The 18,766-nt window shown below is 38.2% G+C and overlaps 2 protein-coding genes across 2 annotated transcripts in view; both read left to right on the plus strand.

Moving 5' to 3' along the window:
• atp8b1 (ATPase phospholipid transporting 8B1) overlaps positions 1 to 18,766 on the plus strand; it is a 139,956-nt gene that overhangs the window by 97,984 nt on the left and 23,206 nt on the right. The gene's annotated exons all lie outside the window — the stretch shown is intronic.
• Positions 1 to 18,766, plus strand: part of dym (dymeclin) — a 78,977-nt gene that overhangs the window by 50,532 nt on the left and 9,679 nt on the right. The window contains exons 14-16 of the mRNA XM_056266132.1: positions 365 to 470; positions 11,075 to 11,257; positions 12,629 to 12,742. Coding sequence (XP_056122107.1) covers positions 365 to 470; positions 11,075 to 11,257; positions 12,629 to 12,742 — 403 coding nt within the window. The remainder of the gene's footprint in view (positions 1 to 364; positions 471 to 11,074; positions 11,258 to 12,628; positions 12,743 to 18,766) is intronic.

The following is an 18,766-nucleotide window of genomic DNA, read 5'->3' on the forward strand; positions in this document are numbered from 1 at the left end:
TGTGGGATTGCCTCCAGGAAGAATACATGTCGTGCTGCCTTTGAATGTTTTCCAAAGCAAGGTATTGCAGAAGTCCGCATATTAAAGTTGCCTATCTTTGCATGGGTAGCATCGGTTAAGATGCAATTTCTCAGCTGTGACGACTCTCCTCGTTGGCATATGAGGAGATTACGATCTTATACATCTGAAAATCTGGTAGGCAAAACAAACGCAGCAGGTTTACAAGGCACTGTCGTTCATCATCGTGACACGCTGTTTTGATTTTCTGCTGATACGGTGACAGACGAGACAAATACAATCTTGTGTAATGATTTCAAGCAAGACTTTGTGGTTCTAATTCTCTCTCTCTCTCTCTTTCTCTCAGTTTGTTTGCTCTGCTGTCTAAGAAGCACAATAAAGTTTTGGAGCAGGCGACCCAGTCCTTGCATGGGTCTCTGGGAGCAGACGACAGAACCGTCCTGCCCGACTATGTGAGTCAATCCCTCAATTCACTGGTTCACATTTACCCATCAGGGCTCCAGCATTTCATGCATTTGTGACTAAAAATAGATGTGTGCGAACTGTAAAATGTATTAAGATGTGCAAATAAAAGTCTTAAATTCAATTTTCTTTTAATTTTTAAGGTCCGAAGTCTTTAAGAGGTCTTAAATTTGTGGCCTGAATCATGATATGGCGTGATATGTGATTATTAATCTTCTAAAGGCTATGATTTAATCAAATTAATATGAGTGGTGTACATTTCAAAGGAAATTCGTTGCTGCAACAGCCACATTTATGCCAAGCAATTGCTTATTCAATTAAATTAAATTCATTTCTATAATTCTAAAATTCCAAATTCTAAGTTTTATTTCTGTATCGCTTTTCGCAATACATATCATTTCAAAGCAGCTTTACAGAAAATGCACGTCTACATTACAATTTAGAGGGATCTGTTATTAGAGGTGACATTGCCCAAGTTATGCATTACATAAATGCTTATGATTTATGGTTGATGTATTATGAAAATATTTACTTTTTTTAAGAGTGCATATTTGATCACCCTCATTGTCTAAATGAGCATATGGAAGTAGTGAAGACATTTCAAAATAAGAGTCTCGTTGCATTTCTGCTTGTTTATAATTAAAAGTCCCGCATTATGCAAAACATATTCTTTTCTGTTTTTTATTGGTATTTTCACTTACACAACACACTGTATCTGGAATTTAATTCAGTGTTACTATAAGTAATTCTGTTTATTATTAAATAAATACAATATGAAGCAGAAATATTTTAAAAACCTAGAATGATTTTTACATTCAAATAAATGAAATCATGTTCCTTTTAAATGTCTCCTCATATACTTTTTTTTATTAAGAAAAAACTAATTATTTGACACATTTTCATCGCGCACCTAAACTTGTTTATGCGCTCCTAAAATTGTCAAATTAGTAGCACATGTGCTCCTTGGTAAAAAATAAGCATCCAGCCCCGCCGATACACATTTGCTTTGGCCTCAACTTGTGATTTGATCATCGGATGTTAAAACCAGGTGTAAACAGCAACCTTGAGCCCTTGACATGAGCATAGAGCATCATTAGTCCTAAGTCTGTGTGTTTGTGTGTCTGTGTGTCTGTGTGTCTGTGTGTCTGTGTGTGTGTGTGTGTGTGTGTGTGTGTGTGTGTGTGTGTGTGTGTGTGTGTCAGTGTGTGTGTGTGTGTGTGTCAGTGTGTGTGGACAGTAGACAGTCCTTCTGGCTAGACATAAAGACACATAGTAGACATAAAGGGAGGGCGGGGCTTGGGAGGAAAGGGGGAGGGGCTATTTCAGGAGGTCATTTAGGTCAGTGGATTCGACCCTAGAGGGCAGCAGCCAACCTGCTCTGATGCCCCCTAGAGAGGGGGTCGGGTGTCTGGGACAATGGGGATGTAAATGGAGTGTGTGTGAGAAGATGGGAGTCTTCAGTGTGTGTGTGTGTGTGTTTGCTCCACAAACAGCCTGAGGCCGGAGCCTTGCAGATGTCTGCTGTGTGTCTGGGTGGGTCAGACTGCTGTCTGCTGTCCTGATTAAGCCCCGCACCCCTGCTTTGTGCCTCGTTCTCCTTCCATTCACATCTATTCCTCTTCATCTGTCCATCTGTCTCTCTCTCTCTCTATCTGAATATCTTCACTCACACTCCCTTTTCCATCAGTTTCCACAGTTCCACTAAATGATGACATCACTTGCTATGTTACTACATAATCTGCCTACGAAAAAAAAAAAACTTCTTTTATGAGACGTACTCCTAGTTTCTGAGAGCATATTTTAACACCCAAAATAATTTGATTTAGCTTCTTTATGCCATCACAATCTCTGGTGAATCGTTCAGAAGGTAGAAAAATGTACAAATAAGATTCATAGTAATCCATTATAAATAAATAAAAATATTTAATAATAATCAAATAAAAAACAATTTATTATTGTCATTATTATTATTATTATTATTATTATGTATTGTTTTTTATTTTTATTAATATAATAAGAAATATAATAATAATAATAATAATATACATCTGGAGAAGCATTTAGAAGTTATTGAAATTAGTCAAATTAATACCAATCAATTATTTGTAATTGTAAAAAATATATAAAAGTATCATTAATATTATTTAAATAATAATAGTAAAACATAATAATAATTATAATGATTACAAATAATAATGATTATTTATTCCTATCTATTTATTATTATTATTAATAATAATAAAAATGCTATTATAAGCTCTGATGAAGCCTTCAGAAGGTATTTGAGTAAAAAACAGTAGTTCTTTAAATTAGTAATCAATTATTATTAATTATAATGGATGAATACAAAAAATATTAAAATATATTATTATATATTATATTATTTTAATTAATCAAAAAAAAAAATTTATAAACTTTTTGGAACTCATAAAATGTAATTAAGTAGCTGTACAGCACGATTAGAGTATTCGTCCCCTAGTGCACATTGCATTGCATGTTTGTTTTCAAGTGTCATTATTACAGAAGCCATTTAGGTTTGTGTTGTCTATTTTGTTGATGTTGTTGTTTTGAAGACCGGACTTTGTGAGGATGTTGTCCCTCCAGCGGGTTTAAGAGCCAATGCAGAGCCAGTTTTCCCAGAACCGCCCTTTCTTCAGTAGAAGCGCATGATTGCGCTCCGGCTCTGTGTATTTCTGTGTTTCTCAGAGGAGTTTTATGGGAAGGATGTCCAAAACGGCAGTTATCAAGCACGAGTTTAGACTTCATTTGATTTTGCAAGCCTTTCCTCTGTCATATCTTATAAGACAAACAACATTCACACACGCACACACACACTGTTTTTGTCTGCTGTCACTGTTATCGCCATGGGATTTCCTTCAATCTATGGGAACAGATGCAGTTTGTGATGTTAAGACTGTGTGTCTGTACATGCAGAACATCTTATGAAATGGATATCGCCAGCTATCTAAAATCTGACTGCATTTCCAAGACGTCAAGCAGCCGACATGCGTATGAAAATGAGAAATTAGCTGGGGTAAAAACAAAAAATTCATTATTTCAGTTAATGTTTATTTTATTTTAAGTAACAAAAGTTATTTTAAGGTTTAAAGGGATAGTTCACCCAAAAATCAAGCCACCCTAGGTGTATAATCGAATACAATCGGAGTTATATTAAAAAATTGTCCTGGCTTTATAATGGCAGTGAATAAAAATGCATCCATCCATGATAAAAGTGCATCCATCCATGATAAAATATGAAAAAAATCCATATTTAAAAATGTATTGACTAAAATAACTAGCTTTCTGACATACGGCCTACGCAAGTCGACATACGCCAAAAGAGTAACACTTGGCGATGTGTGACGTAGGATGTAGGATGTAGTCGCGTAAGCTTTGACGTCTCTCGCGGTTCAAACTAACAGGGCAGGGCAACAAACTCAAGCTCCTCCGACATTTCTCTTTAAAAATGGTCGTTTTTAGACTTCTAAGTGTTTTGTTTTGCTCTATCCTCTGCGCTTCCACGTTCGTCATTACGTTGTGCGTGAGGGCGAGTGTTACTCTTTCACCGTAAATCGATGCGTAGGCCGCCTGTCGGAAGCTAGTTATTGTAGTCGATAAAGTTTTAAATACGGATAAAAGGATATACACCTAGGATAGCTTGAGGGTGAGTAAATCATCATTTTTGGGTGAACTATCCCTTTAAGTTTTAGTTAACTATAATAACCCTGATCTGTACGAAGAGAGAGAGAGAGAGACTGCAGTGCCACGATTATGGGATGTCTCAATGTCTTAATACAGGTCAGAAAGTGACCTATTTACCATCTCCCTAAAGACACACACACTTTCTACCTGTCTCTTCCTCTGCCCTTCTTTTCCTTCCTCGTTTTCTTCTCCATCTGTTCCATTCTCAATCCTCTCATCTCTGCTGTTTAAAGGCTCTTTTGATTGTCGCAGCAGCAGCTGGAGCGTTTACGGGCGGGAAACGCTGAGCTTGTTTTCCTCAACGTCCTCCAAAAGCCAATATGTAGTCCAGCACTCGCTTTCTGATCATCATGTGTCAAACCGGTGTTCAAATCTCTGTGAAGCAGTAAAAGATTCACCGATTTACCTTAAAGATGAATCTCCATTTGCCCCGTCTCACTTCCGTCATTTACCTGACTGTTCCCATGGCGACGACCATCTACCTCTTGGGATCAGTGTCTCGCCTTGACCTGACCTTTGACCCCTGACCTCTGCTTGAGAGCATAAGGGCTTGTAACCATGGAGACAGGAGTTTGCCTCTTACTGGCTTAGATGGTATTGACATCACAGTCATTAGCTGATCATTAGACCACACACACACACGCGCGCGCGTGCGCTCTCATGCACGTATGCACACAGACAGATGACTAATGACTGTCTGGCACTGGATGCATCTGCACTTCCTGTTCCTTTCTATCTATTTCTCAATGCACATACACACAATTTGATTTTCAGTAGCATCTTTCTTTGTCTCTCTCTAGGTTTATGAGTCATATTGGCTTATGTACTGACAGTTAGTGATGTAATAAAACCCTTTACCATAAGTGTTAATCTTTGGTGCATAACCCATGCTGTTCAGATTTCTCATGCATCCACATTTTTTACTTTTTTTCTGCTCACCAAGGCTGATCAAATATACAGTAATATTGTGAAATATTATTACAATCTAAAATAGCTGTTTTCTATGTGAATATATTTTAAAATATAATTTATTCCTGTGATAAAAGCTGAATTTTCAGCATCATTACTCCAGTCTTCAGTGTCACATGATCCTTCAGAAATCACTCTAATATGATTAATTGCAGCTTAAGAAACAGTTCTGATCATTATCAATATTTGTCAGGGTTCTTGGTTGAGTATTCATTATATAAATTATAGATGGATAGAAATGTCACTTTTCATTAATTTAAGGCCACCTTGCTGAATAAAGTATTAATTTCTTTACAAAAATCTGACCCCAAACAATAGTGTTTATATGTACATTCCACTCACAGTGACTCTTCTGATGAATGTACATCAGACTGATATTAATTAATGAAAAATATTAATAGAACACAGCATAACATCTGTGTGTATGATTAGACTAGATGATTAGAAGATACTTGAATTATCTACAGAAGTGCTTTGATTGTGTCTGTGTGGGATTTGTTCCACACACTCGGGTTGTTCACACATTAACATCTGACCCTGATTTTCCCTCCCTCTCTCTCTCTCTCTCTCTCTCTCTCTCTCTCTCTTCTCTCTCTCTCTCTCTCTCTCTCTCTCTCCTCTCTCCTCTCTCTCTCTCTCTCTCTCTCTCTCTCTCTCTCTCTCTCTCTCTCTCTCTCTGTGTGTGTGTGTAATCTCATTAGTCTGTACTGTAGAGCATATCGCTCTCATCCCTAATTCACTCCTACGTTCTTCTCGTCTAATTATCACTCCCTGTTTCTGTCTAGACACCTCCAGCTTCTTTCTAGGTTGTAGTTTGATCTGGTTTCCCAGACGTCCTTCTCAACTGCTTTTGCTTTACATTTACATTTCACTTCGAACATCAAGTACCAGACCAGTATTGTTCACCAGTTTGAACGGACCTTTGACCTGTTTGTTGAGAACCGCAGGTCTAGACGAGAATCTCCAGGTTTGGTCTGATCCCGTCCTGCACGTTTGTTTCATAAGTATCTACTTAAATTTGGTTAATAACAGGGGCGACAGTCTCCCACCCCGTTAATATTCCCGACTGCTGCGTCCGCAGATCTTTTCCGACGTGTAGGGGGTCGTCATGGGAACGGAAGGCAGGAATTTCCTCTGTCTGGTGGGAAGGGGAAGGTGTGAGGAACCCGACCCAGAGCGGAGGGCTTCGGCTGGGCTTATGTCATCAGCACAACTGCTGCAAACTCGACATCCGCACTGTAGAAATAAACCTGAACGGATTAGCCAAAAATGATTATTACCCGAAAACGAAAAGATAAAAATCTGTCATTGTTTATTCACCTCATGTCGTTCCAAACCATAATACAAATTATGATATTTTACATTAATCCAGAGAGATTTCTGTCCCTCCATTGGAAGTCCATCTAACCAAAACTTTGAAGATTCAAAAAGATCATAAAAGCGTCATAAAACAAATTCATATGAATCAAGCGGTTTAATTCAAGTCTTGTGAAGAGACTTTATGTGATGAACAGATTTGATTAAGATTTTATTTGCATCTAAACATTGATCAACACGCATGCATATACAGAAGCACAAGCTATACGTGAATAAAAGCCTCAATTAAATCTGTTCATCATTTAAATCGATCATATCGCTTCACAAGACTTATATTAAACAGCATAGATTAGTTTCGCAATGCCGTAATGATCTTTTTGGATCTTTTAAATTGCATGGATTTTCAGTGGAGGAACAGAAACCTCCCAGGTTTGATTAAAAAATATCATAATTTGTGTTTAGAAGATTAACCAGTCGTACAAGTTTGGAACGACATGAGGGTGAGTAGTTAATTACAGAATTTTCCTTTGTTTTTCTTTATTTTTTTTGTGAACTATCACTTTACATTTACATTTATTCATTTAGCAGATGCTTTTATCCAAAGTGACTTACAAATGAGGAATACAGCATGCGATTCATCTTCAGGAGGCAATATCTCGAGAAGTGCTATGAATACAAAAGTTCAAACATTGTCCAAAATGGTAGAATCTAGAATAGAAAGGGATATAAGAAATAATGAAAGCATTAAATATTCGACTATTTTTTCTGTTTATGTATTTTAATTTGGTCATTCTGTTTGATGAACTTCAACACATCCCTAATTTTAGGGTCAGAAATATTGCAAGGGCTCTGTACTTAATGCACGTTTTTCACGAAAACCTGTTTGAAATCAGTCATTATTTCTGCAGTTCTGTTTGCTGCCACTAGAGGCGCCTAAATGACACTTTCCAGCTTTAAATCCAACATTGGGGTCAATGAAGTTTACATCTTCTCAGGCTCTTGCATCATGCGTTGGTGTCAGATGTCGCCTTTATACGTGTCCTGACATCAAGTATGGTGTTTTTTCTGTCGCCACGGTTCAGGTATTAACAGATGGTGCCGTATGGGGACACTGAAGGCGGCTTACTCGTGTGCACGTGTGTTTGTGTGTGCGTTTCCAGAGGAAATATCGGCGTGAGTCTCAAGCAGAACACAAACTGCAGTAATCACAAAGGCCTTTCCAAAACCTGCTGTCTTTCCAGTAAAGCCCTTGTTCTTCTGGCACTGGTGCCACTGTGAGACTGATTCGTTCTGAGGTCAGCAGGACTGAGCGCTTTACACACGTATGTCTCTGGCTCTTTGAGTGAGATCCAAAATCACGTTTTGTCTGAGTAGCTACTACATTTGAATTTGAACTTACTTCACGACCGTTAAAAAAATATGTTCTAAATAGTAATAAAATGGGTAGTAGTATGAATGAAATTCGGATGTACTACATCCGCCATGTTGTTATTGTCATGTGACCTTCCTACTGTCATGCGAGTCAGTCTGATCACTTCCTAAAGAAGCAGCAAACTCTCCTCAACTGAACTCTCCTCTCCTCCAACTGAAGAAACATTCATATCTGGAGCAAAATCACTGCAGGATGAGTTTCTTTTCTTTGTTTTATTTTAATTTGATTTATTTTATTGTATTTTTCTTACTTATTTTATTTTTCCTCTTATCCTTTTTTCTTTTTATATTTTCCTTTTTATTTCTTTTTTCTATCTTTTCTTTTCTTCTGTTTGATTTTATTTTTATTTACCTTACTTTCTTTTTTATTTTCCTTTTTATCTTATTTTATTATTTCTTTGTTTTTTATTTTCTTTCTATTTCTCTCTTCTCTCTCTCTCTCTCTCTCTCTCTCTCTCTCTCTCTCTCTCTCTCTCTCTCTCTCTCTCCTCTCTCTCTCTCTCTCTCTCTCTCTCTCTCTCTCTCTCTCTCTCTCTCTCTCTCTCTCTCTCTCTCTCTCCTCTCTCTCCTTCTCTTCCAGGAGTTGAATTATGTTTGCAGTGTTGTAAACGATGCTGTGGTTGTTTGTCGTACAGTCATTGAAGCTAATTCATAAAACTGTGTGTTTTTGTACATTCCTGGCTTTGTGTTTCACTACACACACTCTGAGCTTTCTCGAGCTGTCATCTCCTAAAATCACTTTTGTTAGCTTCCACACAAAGTGTGTGTGTGTGTGTGTGTGTGTGTGTGTTCGTTCCTATGGAAACCGGATTGCACATTCTGTTCCATTGACTTGCTTTTGTCCGGAGAGATTTGTGGCTCGGAACTGACATCAGTCTTGAGAATTAGCAATAGATGAATAACATAAAGAGGAGCCGAGATGGCTGCAGGCAGAGACTCTGTATAGGAAGGACAGTGGGAGAAAAGGAAATGAGGAGGTCAAAAGTCATTGACTGAACGCTCTTCAGAGACTTAAAAAAAAAAAAAATGTTTTAACGAATTTGAATGTCAAATGCATTGTGTTACTGAAGAGAAGAATCTCTTGCAATGGTTTATGTGAAGATGTTCTCATAAACAACAGCTACTACAGTTATAATACATTATAATATCTAGCTCATGCTCAAATGTTTAAACAGTATATTGGCATGTTATGTTGTGTATTTTATAATGAATTGCACTCTTTGAAGTAGTCCCTTAGTACTATAACTCTTATAATTATTTATTCAAGATATAATGCTTTATAGTTTTGTAATGCAATTATACCTGTCTTAACATCAATTTTAACCACGGGTTAAGGCCAGTGAGCCAGTATCTAGGTTTGTGGGGATTTCTTGGTTTGCATTGAACAAGCTGCTGATGTAAATGCCCCCCCCCCACACACACACACACACACACACACACTGACACGCTCTATACATCCATACAGCCTTCGCTTCAAACATGCTTCAATTGGATGCATGAAATATATATGATGCGACTGCAGAAAGGAAGAAAAGATGCATTTCTGTTGCCCCCCGCTTTAAGTGTGTGTGTGTGTGTGTGTGTGTGACCCAGAAAAAGTGTGACCGCCCAGACTGCAGCAGAGCACAGGGAAATGTTAACCCATTTAACCCACACACACACACAGTGTGGTGTTCTCTGCACTGTTGGCACCTTCCTAGACCGCATGTTAGTCCATGCGTTTGAACCAGGGATGCAAAGGTCAGGAGACAATTAGTGTCGTTTGGATCACTATCACTGATCAAGCCGTTCAAAAGTTTATGGTTGACGAGATTTATTAATGGTTTTGAAAATTTTCTTCTGCTCACATTTATTTGAACAAATATACAGTAAAAACAGTATTATTGTGAAATATTATTACAATTTAAAATATGTGAATATATATTAAAGGCACACCGCGGAACTTTTGGCCACTAGTGGCGCTTGACCTGTAACTTTCACGTCTAGCGTCCCTAGAGGCCACAAGCTCCGCAGCACTGTCGCAAAAGTCAACAAACAGTCAACCGGTCAGCCCATAGACAGTGGGTCAGCCTCCCGTGTCTTTAGATTGTGTGTGCTTGCAGTGTTTGCAGCCTTGCCGCGCTCGATTCCCTTATAGCAGTCTGCTGAGAGAGAGCGAGCGGGGCGAGCCCCGTGGGGCTTAGTGCTAACATGTCTGTCAGTGAATGTGGGCGCGGGACGGCGAGCCGGGCACATTTACTGCACTAAAATCACCGTCGGCCTGAGCTGACTGTAACTTATGTGTGTTGGTTTCGTTTTACAGAAACCGTGGGACATGTTGTGTGTAGTGTTTGTGGGCACTGAGTCGTGGGAACGTTCACTACATTTAATGTACATTTGACATGAGTCGACTTTATTTGTGCGAGCCCTGCACTGTGGCGGGCTGTGTTTGTGTGTAGAAATGAACAATGGGCTGTGGGCATTTTATTACACTCTTAACACCATCAAACTACTACACTGCTTATATGATTTATCTGGGTCACCTTGGAAACGGCATTTGTGTGCAGGCAAGCGTCAGCATCGGTCGGGCACCCCTCCTCCTCCTGTAGCTCACGCCAGCGAGCGAACGCTGGACCAATGGTGATCCTCGTCCTGGCTTTTCATTTGTCACTATGCCTTTTTCTTATTTTTTAGTGTCCTATTACCTTTGCCTTCTTCCTTGTAGCTGTTGGTTCGGCCATGACGAAAACATACAGACGGCAATCAAACGCGAGTTGAGCTCTCACGTCAGAATCTGAGGAAGTTGTGGGTGGTGGGGGAAGTGACGTATGCCGTAAAGCGGTTGAATTTTGTAGTTCTTTTTGTGCTCGGGTTCCTACCCGAAACCCGAAGTTACATAGTGCTAGGAAAAGCGATACAGACCCCGTCAGGCTACGGCAGACGTGTCATTCAACCTATTGTAAGTCGATGTACCATCTCAATGGGTTTTGGTAATATATTATAAAGGTTGAAAAGTTCCACAGTGTGCCTTTAAAATGTAATTTATTCCTGTGATCAAAGCTGAATTTTCAGCATCATTACTCCAGTCTTCAGTGTCACATGATCCTTCAGAAATCATTTGCCTTAAAATGCAGAGTAAACTTTTTTTTTTTTTTTTTCTGTCATTACTTGCTGCATTTTCTCTTTTTCCCCTCAGGCTCAGGATCTGAATGTCATCGAGGAGGTGATCAGAATGATGTTGGAGATTATAAACTCCTGTTTGAGTAATTCCCTCCATCACAACCCCAACCTGCTGTACGCGCTGCTCTATAAGCGAGAACTGTTCGAACAGTTTCGCTCGCATCCCTCTTTCCAGGATATCATGCAGAACCTTGACACGGTGAGACACTGACTGTGTGTTCCAGCTCTGATCCAAACCATAGTGAGCGATCTAGTGTATACACCGACAGACGCCATCCTAGCTGAAACTGAACCCCGAAGTGACTGATTTGAAACACTCTTCATGAGCAGCAATTCACACGATTGCTGTTGACTCCAGTATAGAGTTTTACATTGACATGTTGTGAAGATTATTAAATGTGTATAAATAATTATATGTAAAAACATTGAGTTTGGTCAAAACTAGGTAACTTTTAACAACAAAACACTAAAAAAAGACCTACTATGGTATATGTTACCATCACTGTACCATTGTACTGCAAAAGCTTATATGCCTAAATATGTTGCCTTAGATTGGCACCTCACTAGATTTTGGAACAGAGCTTTTGCTATTGCTTAGATATGTTGTTCACGTGGCTGTCCGTATCACTCTCTAAAGATGATACTCTAGCACATGGTTCAAAATCCTCAGTGCAAACATTCATATAGATGAAGAGATTTACACTAAACCTACTGCTTTATATTGTGCAGTAGAAGCCCAGGGGGTAATCCTACAGAAGTCAGGAAGTAAATTCCCTCTTTAAACACACACTCACACTGGTGCATTAATGCTGCATGACCCCCTCCAGCCTTAAACACACCACGCAGAATAAAATTGCTTTCATCCAAAACTGAATTAATGTAATACTAGTGCACTGCATATTGCACAGTATATACTGTGTGCTGCATAAGAAAAATAAAATGTTGTCATGCTAGAAATAAGTACAGTAATTTTGCATATTACATTTTTTCGTACAAATGTCTTCAGATTATTATGGGTTCTGTTTGCTTTTTTCTGGGTTAGACACGGTTTTAGCTTTTTAATTGTATTTATTTAACCAGGAAGGTCCCATTGAGATACTATATCTATTCTACCAGGGAGTCCTTTTGACACTGCGATGAGTAATGTTGGATTATTGCTGTTGATTCATTCATCATTACATTGCATTCTGGGATATTGTATCACACACACACACACTGTGCAAACATCATAATTTACAGCATTGCACTGATGTCATGGCATTAGCCATGTTGTTTACATCAACGAATTTTGGGCTATCGCATCAAAAAAGCTGGATGGAAATACCAAGATGTGCATAAATTCTAAAAATGTGCATAAAAATGCATGAAAAGTCAGTCTGTCATCAAAATGATTCGGTTTAATTCCCTCCCAGAAGCGTCTCACATGATTGCGTTTCCAAACACCAGCATCAGAACACAAGATATCATGACGGTGTTTATTGTGTTTCATCTGCCGCTCTGAGGCACAAGTCATTGATGACGTATGTAAAAAGAGCCACAGTGACACAGCTATTGACTGTTTGTGTCTCAGGTGATTGGATTCTTCAGCCAGCGACTGGAGCAGGCAGGAAGTGACCTATCAGTGGAGAGAGTTCAAGAGGTCATCAAGAAAGGTGCTGTGGCCCTCCCTAAAGACCGTCTGAAGGTAAGCAGCACACAGATATTTGTAATGATGATGCACATAATCACACATTCACAACAACACATGAACTCTCTTTCTGGCATCATCGGCCCTTTCCACCTCTCCACCCATCTGATCTCTTCACTCTAATATTTGTTTTATTTTCAAAACAAAATATTTGTCTCTGTCTAATTATAGAATCGTGACATTTCACTTCCTCCTAGAGACAGAAAAACTAATTATTTTAAGATGCACTGGATTAAGAATGAATAATTCACCAGCTGACTGTATCACACAACTGCCATCTGTGCACACACACATACATCAGGTGTTACCATGGTAATAGTTATTCATTTCATAAATAAATAATCGTCCAAATGAATAATATTTCTAAACAACCATGTGTTTTGCAGTATTTTTTTGAAAAAACAAAAACAGTAGTAGTAGAATTTTTGTATTTTTAGTCCTGTTAATTATTATTTATTTTTTTTAAATATATATTTTTCAATTAAATTGTAATAAATTAGTATATTTACTTACTAACTACTGGAAAACAAATATGCGTGTATATTCATTGAAAGAATAAGTCTAAAAATATTTTTTAAATAAATTTTAAAAAACTTCCAGATTCTTTTTATATATATATTTTTTATTTTATTTTATTATTATTATTTTTTTATATATCAGTGCTGTCAAAATTAACACGTTAACGCACGCTATTATTTTTTCCAGTTTAACGTGTAAATTCTTTTTAACGCAATTAACGCAGTATCTGTTTTTTTCCCGTCATCCTTTGGCTAGCGTTACAATACATGATCACACTCTTGTCTTATTCAAGCAAATGCTTTTAAACCATTTACGCGCGATAAGACACAAAAGAGAAGGCAGTACGTTACTACAGGCACACGTCTGTGAATCTCCTGTCTGTGTGACACACACACACACACACTCCTGCGCACAGAAAGCCGCTTCAGACAGCGCTTGAATGGACAAAAGCACACAGAATTATGCCAAAATGCCTGTTTTGTCGAGTATACACGCAAGCACAATTAAATTAGATAAATGAAGTCTTAAATGTACGTGAAGAGATGTGAGAAAATAGGATGTGCGTCGTCAGATCCGCGTCATCTTAAAGTGACAGAAGCCTAATAAACCTGCTGCTGTGATGTCTGTCATTAATGTTAATCAAAGAACAAAAGACACTCACTGCTCTTGACTGAAAAACATTTGTAGCATTAAGAAGAAACCCTCTACAGTAAATCACTCGCATATGCGAATACATTTTAATGCTAGGCAACTAATAAATGTCTATCATTAGCCATTGGCTAATTAATTGTTCGATTTCACTGGCCAGTGTTTGAGTTAGACGCTAAGTTACGGTATAAGTTTAGCTTAAGTATAAATGTTAGCTTTCAATTATACTGTAATTCAGAATGCCTATAATTATTGGCTAAAATTGAGAAAAATGTCAATTTCACAGAGACATCAGTAGCAGTTTTGGTATCGGTGATGCCAAATGTGTATTTATATTTATAACTCTAGCTGAATTTCTTTGGTAAACTTTAAACTAAAGTTTTTTGTTCTTTAGCATTTGGCGATTGATCATTTTGTACCTGCATGTAGCAGGTAAATGAAGCTGTCCTTTATCTGATACGCAGCAAGAATGAGAGTGAGCGGCGGGTGTCTGAACACGCGAGCAATCATGTTTGAGAGCGGGTCAGGCCTCATCTTCATTATCACAAACGACTCCTCCGGGGCCATCCATTACACTTTATAACACATGCGGGTAATGACATCTCCAGAAGAACAGGAAATCACACATATCTGTCTCTGATATACGGGCTAAAAGACTGGAATAAATCTCCAGCTCGTGTCTCGTTACCTTCTTATCCTCACCCACAATCCCCTCTGATCCCCCTAAATCAGGGAAAAAGTGGCCGGTATGTGCCGTTCATCCGCCGTTTAATTGCGTGTTCTATCACATGTTCAGTGTTTCAGATATCACAGACAACATCCATCATGTTAATGGCCAGACGAATGAGTTTGAGGGCCGATAGGAATCGTTCAGCGTCCTGCTGCTTCTGAGACCTTCATGCATGGGCTGATGTATATTGTCTGGTCATTGCAAATCGTTCTCAGTGTGAAAAACCATTATGGGGAAGACGTTCTTGTAACTGAATCTTTGAATGTTATTTAAAAGTTTTGTTTGAGACTTTAGCAACAAGTTGGGCAGGCCGTTATGTGACGGTATACAATGTGCAACTTATAATAAGCTGCTTTGTAAACCAGACAGACCACATTTGTTGTCTATTAACGGTTTAGTGAGGTTAACTAGTTTACCTAGATTTAAAAAAAAAAATGTATTTAGCAACAGCTTGCACAATAAAACCTGCTGAGAAACATCACATCTGAGAAACATCACATTCAGATGGGTGGCTTTGGCCTTTTTTGAGCTTTCATCCTTGATTGTTGTGTTTTTAAAGGGGTCATATAATGATACATGCACTTTTACAAGTTGATTGTACTGAAATGTGTGTTGGCAGTGCCTGTACACAACCATCATATAATGATAAAAATCCATCCAGTGTTTTTGTTTTAATCTCCTTATATGTTTTCCCCTGTCTCAAATCGAGCCGTCTGACCGTGTGACGTCACAAGCTCGCACGCCCCTCCCACGATTGTTGATTGACAGCAGCGTTTCAACTCAGACCCGCCCTGAGCGAGCTGTCATCATAGTCCGTCATTGTTGATACGCTGGAGCAGAATGGTGTCTAAGCGATTGTGGTGTTCTGTTCTTGGGTGTAATAACGAACACAGTCCCCACGAGCAACGTCAATGCTTTCATGTTTGTGCGATTCGCAAATCATTTCTCACCAGACTGCTTTATAAACGAGGGTCAGTATAAAGCTGGTTTTGCTAAGAAGCTGCTCCTGAAAAAAGAATTGGTAGCAACTATTCGTGTCCCTGCTGAACCTCCAGAAGAAGTGAGTGTAAAGTTTTATTAACCTTTATATTAATCTTTGCAAATCGTGAAAAAAAAGTTTTTCATGACCATTAGTTGTAACGTCAATCTGTCAATGAACTAACGTATACATCAGTAAACACACAGCGTTCGTATCTCACAACTCTACCCTGCCAGCAGTGGTGGAATGTAACGAAGTACAAATACTTCGCTACTTTACTTAAGTACATTTTTCACATATCTTTACTTTACTTAAGTAGAATCAATAGTGCATACTTATTACTTTTACTTTGTTACATTTTGCAGCAATTATTATACTTTCTACTCCACTACATTTCTACACGTTCTGTTACATTTTCGTTACATTTTCTGATCAGTTTTCCCCTGCCAAAACGTCATCCTGACCGTCCGTTCATCGCACGTTTGTCTCACCAGTGAAGTTTGGTTGCCATATAGATATATCAACCCGGTCACACTAAATGCGTCTCTATAGCACGCAGTGTGTTTATCGTGCAATTTATACACGGAAATTTGTTTTTACGTGCATAGGATACGCATGGGTAGGTTCAGTAGTGGTGTGGGTGTGTAGCCTATTATACGTTTGGGTAGGATTAGTATGGCAAGCCAAGAGGTTCAGAATTACACCATAAATTAATCGCGTTTACAGCCAAACGCCGTCAAATTAAGCTTGATGTATATATTGCCTAATTGCAAGCTTGTTCAGAAATGGTGACAAAAACTTAAAAAATAACGGCTTTTCCATCATTATAGGATTATTAGGTTGAATGAGTTAGGATGAACTGTTTTATTAATCATTAGAATATAGACATTAAGAGAAAAAATTGTTATGCAAGTACTTTTACTTTTAATACTTAAAGTACATTTAAAATCAGGTACTTTTTACTTAAGTAGGGTTGTCATTGTGGTACTTCTACTTCCACTAAAGTAAATATGTCTCTGGTTATTTGTACTTTTACTTAAGTACTGAGATTCAGTACTTCCTCCACCACTGCCTGCCAGTGCATACAAAAATAGATCAAAGTAACATTACGTTAACCAACCATTCAGAAACGTCCTGTTCGAGCCTTAATTGTCAAACTTCTTTGCGGCCGTCATCTTATTCCAGGTGCGACTCCGGTTCAAACTGATACGGTTGCACAGATGTGTCCTCAGAGACTGCCATTCTTTCTCCAAATTATACCCTCAGCTGTTGTCAAGGCAACACTCCACGTGCGTTGTGTCTAAACGCCCGCAGAACAGAGGGGCGGAGTCAGCGAAGCTCATTATCATTTAAAGGCATATGCACTGAAACGGCGTGCTGAAAACAGCTGTTTTTGACCAGGTAAAATGAGTGTTTTCTTACAATACTAATGAGAATTTTTAATAAAAGTATATTACAAAGTTTTAATTTAGACCCTAAACATTCATATTAACTTGTATAAAAATAGCATTATATGACCCCTTTAAGACAACGCAACAAATAATCCAACATTTATAAACATGTTTCGAGACCCGTGTAGTCTGTTCATGTTTCAATCTGTTATTAAATCCAAGGATGTGTGTAAATATCCCCAAAAACATGCCTGATTATGGTTGTATGAGTCCAAGACCAGCCTAATTATTCAGGACTTTATACATATATTATATATATATATATATATATATATAGCACCCTATATGTATAAATATGACTATAGCACCCTATATGTGTAAATATATGTATATTTACACATACATATTTAAAGCTTACATATGTGTATAAATATATGTGTGTTTGTGTGTGTGTGTGTATGTGTGTATTATGTACACATGTATGTGTATATGTACATAAATACATATTGAGCTAGTTTATTTATGCAACACACGGACTAGTGATTTTAATATTGCATATAGTCTTGCATCTCTAATTTCTACTAGGTTTTCTCTAGTAGTTTATTGGCGTGCTTTTGCATTTCTGTTCATACGTTCTCCGTGTGTGTGTGTGTGTGGTTGTGTCCTGGGCGTCCCCAGGACTGGGAATGAAAAATTCTCGTCTAGACATCCAGACTCGTACACACACACACACTCAAGCATGCAGTAGGCAACACTTATCAGAATCAGAGTCCCAAGAGAGCAACTGTGCGCTTGAGGGATGTTCCGTACCCTCGGTCCTGGTACAGACGGCCCTTATTCCACCACAAACACACACACAAAGGAAGCGTGAAGGGCCAGACTGCCTGTCTGCCCAGAGCTCTACCTCTTTCTGTCTCTCCTTTTTCTTTCTGTCTCTCCTTTCTCTCTTTCTCTCTCTCTTTAGTGTTGAATAGGAGCTGCGACAGCCGTGTGTGACGTGGACGGAGTGACAGAGGCGGTGGAATTTGTTGTTTGGCCAGTGCGCTGGTGTGTGTGTTGCGTGGTGATAAGACAGAGACACCGTGGCTCCTGTGAGGGAGGGCGACAACACACACACACACATGCTTTTATAAAGGCTTTTGGATGCATTTTGAAATACTAAGATATGACACTTAACTAGTCATGAAAAAGACTGCTTTCTCAATTAGGTTTTTGCAGATTTTTCTGTTTTCTAATGCATTTAAAAGCTGAACTGACTTTTTTATTTTGCTTTTGAATGGAGTCTCTTCTGCTCACCAAAGCTGCATTTATTTGATCAAAAATACAGTGAAAACAAGAATATTGTGATAGATTATTATAATTTAAAATAACTGTTTTCTATGTGAATATATATTAAAATGTGATTTATTCCTGTGAGCAAAGCTGTATTTTCAGCATCATTACTCCAGTCTTCAGTGTCACATGATCCTTCAGAAATCACTCTAATATGATGATTGGATGCTCAACAAACATTTCTAATTATTATCAATGTTGAAAACAGTTGTGCATCCTTGCTAAAAACATTTCTTTAAATAAAAAAATAAATAAAAAAAGTCTTACTGACCCCAAATTATAATTCTGGTCCTTTTTCGAACAATTTATCAGTACATGTAATTCTAAAGAGAAAAATCATAATCTCATCCCAAAATGTTTTGAATTTCATCCAAATCTAATGGGTTGCCAACTTTCTTTTTTTGGCTGATGTCACTAAGGCC

The sequence above is a fragment of the Rhinichthys klamathensis genome, unplaced genomic scaffold (assembly GCF_029890125.1).
Source record: "Rhinichthys klamathensis goyatoka isolate OS25496 unplaced genomic scaffold, OSU_Roscu_1.1 h1tg000245l_1, whole genome shotgun sequence".
In the NCBI taxonomy this organism is placed as follows: Eukaryota; Metazoa; Chordata; class Actinopteri; order Cypriniformes; family Leuciscidae; genus Rhinichthys; species Rhinichthys klamathensis.